Source organism: Nannobrachium achirus (assembly GCF_963921795.1).
Source record: "Nannobrachium achirus genome assembly, chromosome: 3".
Taxonomy (NCBI): domain Eukaryota; kingdom Metazoa; phylum Chordata; class Actinopteri; order Myctophiformes; family Myctophidae; genus Nannobrachium; species Nannobrachium achirus.
Window position 1 is genome coordinate 5,044,817 of NC_137812.1, and position 9,811 is coordinate 5,054,627.

A 9,811-nucleotide genomic window follows, 5' to 3' on the forward strand; every position below is an offset into this window, starting at 1 on the left:
AGAGACAGCTAGTGACACAGAGACAGCTAGTGACACAGAGACAGCTAGTGACACAGAGACAGTTAGTGACACAGAGACAGTTAGTGACACAGAGACAGCTAGTGACACAGAGACAGATAGTGACACAGAGACAGCTAGTGACACAGAGACAGATAGTGACACAGAGACAGCTAGTGACACAGAGACAGCTAGTGACACAGAGACAGCTAGTGACACAGAGACAGATAGTGACACAGAGACAGATAGTGACACAGAGACAGATAGTGACACAGAGACAGATAGTGACACAGAGACAGATAGTGACACAGAGACAGATAGTGACACAGAGACAGCTAGTGACACAGAGACAGCTAGTGACACAGAGACAGCTAGTGACACAGAGACAGATAGTGACACAGAGACAGCTAGTGACACAGAGACAGCTAGTGACACAGAGACAGCTAGTGACACAGAGACAGCTAGTAACACAGAGACAGCTAGTGACACAGAGACAGATAGTGACACAGAGACAGATAGTGACACAGAGACAGCTAGTGACACAGAGACAGATAGTGACACAGAGACAGCTAGTAACACAGAGACAGATAGTGACACAGAGACAGCTAGTAACACAGAGACAGCTAGTGACACAGAGACAGATAGTGACACAGAGACAGATAGTGACACAGAGACAGCTAGTAACACAGAGACAGCTAGTGACACAGAGACAGCTAGTGACACAGAGACAGCTAGTGACACAGAGACAGATAGTGACACAGAGACAGCTAGTGACACAGAGACAGCTAGTGACACAGAGACAGCTAGTAACACAGAGACAGATAGTGACACAGCAATCTGGCGAGCCATCGCAAAGAAAGGGCGACGCCCACTCGGTCTGTCTCCCTTCCTCAGGAGTTTAGCCACTCTGAGGCTGTCTCGAGAGATTAGTGAGACTCAGTGATGACGATACAATCATTTACTGTTTGTACAGGTGTTCTGGGAAGTGTTCGTGTGTGTGTGTGTGTGTGTGTGTGTGTGTGTGTGTGTGTGTGTGTGTGTGTGTGTGTGTGTGTGTGTGTGTGTGTGTGTGTGTGTGTGTGTGCGTGCGTGTGTGTGTGTGTGTCAGTGGTTTTCTAAAAAAGTGAAACACCTTTTAAAAATAGTAACACTACAAGAAAATAATGACATACTTGGCCATCAGGCTAATTGTAATACTCATTTTACATTATATCCACGAGTTTCCAACGCCCCATAGTGCATTGCGCAGACGCTGTACCAAGCTTCCGGCGCCGCAGCCGAGTGTGATTTTCAAGCTCACAACAGGCTGCATCTGCGACGCGACGAGAGCTTGTATGTCTGCTGTTAAACCGGAAGTGTGGTGCAAACAGGTCCAAATAATCTCCAGTAAACTCCCGTGGAAACAGGTGGATATATTTTCCAGGTTTCAAGTTTCAATTGTATTTTAACTGTCGTTTCTAGATTCAACCAAAAGAGATGAAGGACCTCTTTATACTGAAGTAAATATTGCTGAAAAGACTGACAGGCAGGTTAGTAATACACACACACACACACACACACACACACACACACACACACACACACACACACACACACACTACACTCTATCGATAAAGGTAGAAAAAGACCCCCAAAAAATACATAATCACTGTTTCAAGAATAATTTGATTTGGTGGACCTATTACAAGTGAAGTGACAAATGATAGAAAAACTAAGTGTTACACAGTGTAGAAATACCTTATTCTCAACTCAAACACTGGGGATTACCATCAGAGTTAAAGGGACTTCATTTAGGGGATGGGGGCTACCCGGTGCATGGGTATACTTCTACTTGATTTTGTACCCAGTTGGACTCCTGTGTGCCATTCCCCTGCTCTCTGTCTGTCACACTGAGAGAGAGAGAGCTCAAGGTAAGGATAACTGGAGATCTTTAATGATAATTTCATCCATCATCTCTGTTTGCTTTTCCTCCGTAAAGACAAATAGACATGTTCTACTGTGTAATAAAATAACAAACATTCACCTTTCATGAAGCTAGAAGACATTCTGTCACCATCTCTTACACCCCAGGCTGGGTTTATTCTCATACACTTTCATTGTTACCATGCATGCAGTCTTTCTAACATACATGTTTTCTTGTTCCCCCAGGAAAGAAGTTCAGTAGTATTGTCTGAAGTAAGACCGTCCTCCAATCTCACCACAGTCTATGACACACTGTCACTGCGTCACATGACAACAGATGCAGTCGGCTGCAGTCAGCCTTCATTGTGACTTTGAACCGTTTCACTCAGAAACGACACAAGCACGTCGCATGCACGCACACATGAACCACACACACACACACACACACACACACACACACACACACACACACACACACACACACACACACACACACACACACACACACACACACGGACAGCAGAGATAATATTCTGCTATAGGCCGACATTGCGACTGACAGCATTAAAAAACCTGAAAAGATAGAAAAGATATGACATAATATTGCAGCTGTTTGAATCAGAAGATTATATTTGTATTTGGTTTAATGTACAAATATTGTTCCATTTATACCTGTAATATTTTGAATCTGCTTTTTTACTGATAAGATGCCCAAAACAAGTCTCCTGAACATTTGTCCTCTAAGTTTAAATACAAATAGATGTGATATTAAAATGAAGTCATTCATTGGCTCAAAGATGACACCTACTGGTGTCTTCTGTACACAAAACAGTTTGCTCCTTGTGTAGCTTGGGTTTTGGTGAAGCAACAACATTTCAGATAGATCATAGATCAGAGTCAACACCGTTGATGACATCATGGGGTGGTGACAGACAGCACAGTGACCAACCTGGCAGAGCTACAGTATGACTGGAAACAACACTTCAGTCCATACTTCAAAGCACCGCATCAACTAAAAAATGACCAGCACTTTCTATGAAGTTTGTGCAGAACAGTGTAATTCCGAGACCTTGTTGTGATGGTGTCTTGATCATCTTGTTTTACTGCGCTACCGAAGAGCACCTTTCTAATAATGATGTTAGGGTTAGGGTTATCATTGATGTTTTTTTTTTCTTGTTTTTTTTTTGCATATGCACTTTATGCACCTTTTCCCTGAAAGCTAATGTTTGATGTTGTATGAAGTTTTATTTTACTTTGACACTTGCTTTGGCAATGTAAACGTATGTTTTCTCATGCCAATAGGCCTAAAGCCCCTTTGAATTGAATTGACTGTTGGTCGTTGTGCTCGTTTCTGTTGTTTTGTATGGTCAGTTTGGTTTATTGCCATACCATCATCATATATTTGAGTTGCTCTGTTTGTTGCAATGCATTACCGTCTGTTTTTCTTGATGTGTAAAATGCTCATCTCTGCATAAGTTCAAAATCTGATCACAATCTGGGACCTTTTTCATTGCATAGTGTGCTAACCGTAAGGCTCTGCCTATAATGTATGACTCTTGACATTTAGTACAGTTACCAGATTGAGAGCTCTGTTGGCCCCCCATTGGTCAGTTTTTGCATGACTATGAGAGAACATTCCTTATCTGTTAGGTAAAAAGTCAAAGCCCACCCCCCAATGGAAACAAGGCAACAAGCCATATTAGGTTTTCTTGGGGTTTAAACCTTGTATTGAACAGTAGCATACTTTCCTCTGTTTTCCTTTTGTTGAGCAAAATGCTAATAAAGTATTCAATCAATCAACAAATGTTAGTTTATTTAAAAAAAGAATCTAATAAAATAATGAGCAGACACAATACATACAAAATATACAGATACAATTTGAGACGGTATACAAAAATATATCTTTGGAAAACAGGGAATCTTTCATACTACTTTTATTGAACATGTCTGTCTGTCTATTGACCCATTATAACAGGCGGTTCAGCAAAGCTACTGTAGCCTACATAACAGATTACTGAATAGACAAGGAAGGTGTATGGCAGGTGTATTTGAAATGGAATTTCCCATCAATAGCAGTAGTAAGATTCAGTATTCACTCGGTAAAAGCTAAGATATAGCAAGGCCACCTTAACATCATCGATATCAATGGCCAGCAAACACTCATTTCACGAGCTATAAGCTATAGAAAATGTGGCCCGTTAAGGAAGTGTTCCTCCTGGGTGTAAGTAGACAGATCACATCAATGGCACCACCTACTTCCTATTAGAATTGACACAGTTGGTTTGTGATGACAGATACAACCATAGGCAGTGTTTTGTGGGGACTGCCCCATATAGGTCGAACTCCCGTTGGGTCGACTGAGGTTAGGGTTAGGTTTAGGCATAATTTTACTGAGGTTAGGTTTAGGGCTAAGGTTAGGTTTAGGCATAGTTTTACTGAGGTTAGGTTTAGGGTTAAGGTTAGGTGGTCGGACCAAAGGGAGTTTGACCTATTGACATGCAGGCAATGACACTAAGACTTGCCCACCTGCCCCCAGCAGGTAAATAAAACTGGTGAAGTTTGCTTTCAGGTTGCCGGACCGGGCAAGTGCTTGTTTGAGAGAAGACGAAACCGTCTGTAAACACAACACAAGATATGTTTGAACACCTGAACGTAGCCGGTGCGCTCTGTCTTCTGGTCTGTAGAATGTAACAAGTGTGAAACCATAGCCATATTCATAGCTATGTAGGTATTGGATTTGGAGGTATTGAGGTATGACATTTTTTATCGCACAGCCCCAGAAAGGAAAATAAATAAGTGTTAAATTGAGCGGTAACTATGGACGATTTACTCTTCGGGCAAGTGGACATGACCTTTGGGCAAGTAGAACATGACCTGTACTTGCCCGACCGGCAAGTGCCTCTGAGACCTTAGTGTCCACCCCTGACATGTTACCGTTTTATGCTCAGTGGGAGGAAGAGTGGAAGTGAGTGCAGGTGGTGGCCTGGTGGGACACCAAAGGCTTAGTAGGCCTAAAACAAAGTGGAGAAGATTCCAGAAGACAATCGAGTGTGGATAGATAGTGGCAAGATGGATATAACTGCGAATGTACACAGTAGATACATTCAATAAACAATGTGTTCATGTCACTATAATGTCAGCAACTATTATAGCAGCAAATCAATCGACCAAGGAACAAGTACCATGGTGGATAGAGGAGAGTTATCAGGCAGAAAGAACCCTGACTAGAGAATGTAATCAATTAATAAGAAATCATAACATAGTTTTATAGAATATAAGTAGGCACAGGCAGTGTTGAGAGTGACATGGCAACATGGATAGAACAACAATAGCGTGGGAGAAGTGTGGGGAATGATAAGGAAGATGGGAGGATAGAAGGGAGTGAGTAGATTACCCAGTGCTATCATCAGAGGAGAAACCAGCAGTATACAATATAAACATTTGCAAAGATCCATCCATAGTACTGTAACTCAGACAATTTGACTAGAGGAAGGTGAGGTATAATACAGCTATATTTTTGTCCATGCTTTATCCCTTCTCCCTAAACTTCTTTGCCTTTTACTATTTTAAGTATTCTAAAATGTTTTTCAAAATAGCAAAAAGGCAAAGAAGTCTAAGGGTGCCCTCACACCAAAATCCCTAGAGTGGAATCCGCCAATGCATTTCAATGAGAATGGAGTGTTTTTTGCCAGTAGAGAATTTCTGCAAAAAAAAAAACAACGCTCCATTCTCATTGAAATGCATTGGTGGATTCCACTCTAGGTATTTTGGTGTGTGGGCACCCTAATAAAGGGGTAAGGCATGGACGAAAATTAGAGCCCTATGCTCAAACATTTAAGGAGAGGGAGGAGCACTATCAAAATTGTTAGGCTTGAGAGTGAGAACAGAAGGGCCCAGGTCACTTGAAAGAAGAGCCATGTCAACGGCTGTTTTACAAATACATTTTTAATGTGGCCAACAGCACACATTAACAGTAAACGGGAAAAGGGTAAGGGTTTGATCAGCACAGACACACATTAAGATGCTACCAAACAAATCAAATTAATTCACATTGATAACAATACATAAAGTGCCAAAACAATCCAAACTCATACAAATACAAAATAAAGCAAACATGAACAATAAAACTGCTACCAAAAAATTCAAATTCACATTAACGTAAACCATGAATTAACAATACATAAAGTGCCAAAACAATCCGAACTCATACAAATACAAAATAAAGCAAACATGAATAAAACTGCTACCAAAAAATTCAAATTAATTCACATTAACGTAAACCATGAAACAATACATAAAGTGCCAAAACAATCCAAACTCATACAAATACACAAATAACGCAAACATGAACAATAAAACGGGATAGACCGAAAGGTTGACGAGGCAATAAACTACTGCAGAGCTTTTTCAGCATCTCCAGTGTGCAGACTATTCTGTTATTATGATAGCTTTGCTTGTCTTGCAAACCTGTGCCTCGGATGTGCATGCAATATCTTCCTCAAAAAATTTGATTAGCCCCACAAGGCTTTGCAGTAAACACAGCTCTCCGCCTTCCCCTTAACCAGCAAGTCGCATGCTGTTGTCACCCGTTCCAAAATAATCAGCCCGCTGTTGGGTGACGGTCGCTCTGAGAAGCCCAGAACCTGGCACACGCTGTACTTCTCCAAGCCCAGCAGGAGCCTCACCACCGCGGCCACAGAGTTCAGGCGTGATGGGTGATGGGCGTACAGAGGGTGGGTGAGGGACAGCGGCTGCTTGAGGACGGTGACCCGATAGCGGAAGTCCGGGTCGATCAGCACCATGGTGTCCGCCATGCTGGACTCTTGGGCACACTGGATGAGCTGCAGTTGAGGCCCCTTCTTCTCCACCAGGATGGAGGACCAGAGCTGGGGTAGAGTGGCAGCGCGCAGCGCCCGCAGAAGCACCAGCAGCAGCTGCTCGTCCCCGTCCGGCCCGCTCCCGGCAGAGCTCTCGGCCAGGCTGCAGATCCCAGCGATCTGCGACGATTCAAAAAGGGAGAAAAGTAGAACAGAGAAATGCACGTTATTAGTGTGGTTGGCAACACTAATAACCTAATTATAGTTTAATTTATATAAATGTATTAGTGACAAAATCTTCTCCATGGACTTGAATGGGAAAATGCAAAAATGAAACTTTTCCCAAATATGGAGATGACTGACATCATAGATGTCTGACGTCATAGACCACATGAGACCGACACAGTATGTCCATATATGGGAATTCCAAGATATTAATGACCAGGGATCTCTATATATGGACATAAAAGGGACAAGGACTGACACAGAGATCTCCATATATGGCCACTAATTTATTAGTGAATTTATTTTCCCCATTGACTTGAATGGGGATATATTCAAATGGTATGATGGAATTCATTTGCAAGTGTGACTCGCATCACGGCAACCACACTTGCAATTTCCGGGGTGAAAACTGTCCAACTGTATAATGATGAATCATATAGGAGGGCACTTACAATGGGACCCTCTTGCATCCCGTGATCAGCCTGGTCCTATTCAAAAGGGAGAAATAATAATAATAAAAAAAAGAAACATCACGTTAGCTTTGGCTTATCTAGAGAACAAAACTATAGCCGATCTACAATAATAATAATCTTTATTGTCCCCGAAGGGAAATTTGTCTTCACAGTCAGTTCAAACAAGAAACACATAACCATATAACGACACAAACATATCACAAAGACAGATCATCAGTACCCCACTGTACACAGAAAAACCCTCTTGTGACGGAGGCGATTGTTTAGCAGATTGTTAAGTGCAGAAATGGCTGAGGGGACAAAACCGAACCTTGTGCCACTTCAAGGTTCTGTATCTTCGCCCCGATGGCAATAGGTCGAAGTAGCGATGCAGAGGATGGTCAGTGTCATGTGTTATCGAGAGTGCTAAGCGTGTGATGGCCTTATTGTTCATATCAGCAAGTGTGGGTGTGGGAAGTCCGATGATCTTGGAAGCAATACGGGTGATACTGTAAAGTTTGGTTCTATTTGGCATGGACATGTAGCCCATGCTATTTGCTGACGCTCCCTAAAAAGTTGTGAATGCTATTTGTTGACGCTCCCTAAAAGTCAACAGTCCCTGCACAGGGTGATTGCGTCAAAATCAGCGCGACTGCACTACAGCTGCTGGCGGGAGCTCCGGTGTTTTGATGTGATGTGATACTAGTACAGAGAAGAGAGATAAAACAACCACGGAAAGATAAAGATAAAGTTAATAAAGCTTGGAGGTGAACGTCGGGATTTGAGAGTTGAACAGTGAGTGACGTGAGGAGTGAACGAGAGGCTCTGCTTTCCAAACAGTAGGACTAAATGGGAAACAACTTGAGTTGAGAAACTAAATGCGGACAGAAGCGTGAATTATAAAGGAAAAGAACGTCGCGGGAGAAAGAAGATACAGAGAAAGAATTGAAGAAGACTTCGGTGAGTTGCTTGATGCTGATAATGAGGTCAAAAGAATGCAAATAAACCAGTCAGGATATGGAAAGATAACGTGTTGTTTATGGTCGGCACACAGCATTGGAGTGGACACCCGAGGAAAGAAGACCACTCATCTCTGAGTGAGAATTGAACAGAAGAATCCTGGTGAGTCAGCACCAAATGACTCACTCTGTCAATTCAATACATGGCAATACATACTGTACATGATAAAAGTGACTGTGAAAAGATGCTGTATATAAGAGTGACATATGTTAATGTTACTGTTGTGTGGGGTTATGTAAATGGTATGGGGTGTTGTTAAATCATACTGATTTATTGATTATACTGTACGTTTCTGTGCAGACTGGTTTTTTGCACACCCATTCTGAGAAGAGCACGGAGCCACGTTGAATCTCCAACCACAATCAACAGCTGCTCTGGTCATTCCCCACTGTCCCTAGTGGTAGCGGTAGGAACTACACCCCCCCTTCCTTTGAATTGAGTGCACTCAAACAGACTGAAAGACATTGGGTACCCATTTTTGTTTGTTTTATTTGATTATTGTTCATATTGGACGTTCTTTGGTCCATTGTTGTATCTGTTAAAAAGAAAGGAACAATTGATTGATTTTCAGAAAACTGGAAAGAGATATAATTTCATTGAGCTCAGAAAAGAAAGAAAACATTTCATTGACATAAGTATAAATATATATAAAAGGTAAAAAGTACGTAATTGAGTCTGTGTGTGTTATTCCTCCAATCAGAGAATTGTACAAATATGCAGCTGGTCTCCTCATAACCTGGGATCTATGTACCACTACAGTTAAGTATTGTCGGAGATACACAGTGGGTTACATAAAGTGGCGAGCTAGCCAGGAGACTGGCATAATTCTCTGATCAGAGGAATTAACATTTATTGTCTTTATAACAATCATTTCAATATTCGCAAACATGGAATACTGTAACCTCTTGGGCCTTCATGGGCCAAGCTGCCTTCTTGTATCTGGTGTTGATGAAAAATATTCAGCTGATGATGTTGCTGACATGTTTAAGATGCATGGTGACATAATTGATTGTAAGAGAATTCCAGGCCAGCCTGATGGGAGGGTTCTGATCCAATACAAAGATGAAAGAGCTGTAACACGTATAGACCCAGATGTTTTTGCCACGCCATTTAGTCCTCCTGATGGTCTTGGGGCTTCCTGGCAGGTCGCTGCTATAAAAGAAATAACCAAGGAACCTGAGGAACAAAAATATTTAGACGAGCAAAAGTTTGCTGCCGCTGTCGCAGGCCTAGACAAGAGCCATCTGATCCAAATGCTCCAAAGTCAACTTTCCAGTCTTCAGATGAGTAGTGATGCACCAAGTGACCAAAATGTAGGTGGCAATGTGCCTAAGTCACCTCAGGGGCCGTCTGACTTAGATGAGAACCTCATCAACCCCCCCAGTGTTCAGAGAATGG

General features: G+C 42.1%; 1 protein-coding gene across 1 annotated transcript; it reads right to left on the bottom strand.

The window, feature by feature from the left end:
- Nucleotides 1-5,884: 5,884 nt before the first annotated feature.
- Nucleotides 5,885-7,423, bottom strand: LOC308281048 (uncharacterized protein). The gene is made up of 2 exons (XM_080721116.1): nucleotides 7,394-7,423; nucleotides 5,885-6,896 (listed from the first exon to the last, which is right to left on the bottom strand). The coding sequence occupies exons 1-2, from the start codon at nucleotides 7,409-7,411 to the stop codon at nucleotides 6,411-6,413; spliced, it is 504 nt and encodes a 167-aa protein (XP_080577242.1). The 5' UTR covers nucleotides 7,412-7,423; the 3' UTR covers nucleotides 5,885-6,410.
- Between the last annotated feature and the right edge of the window lie 2,388 nt (nucleotides 7,424-9,811).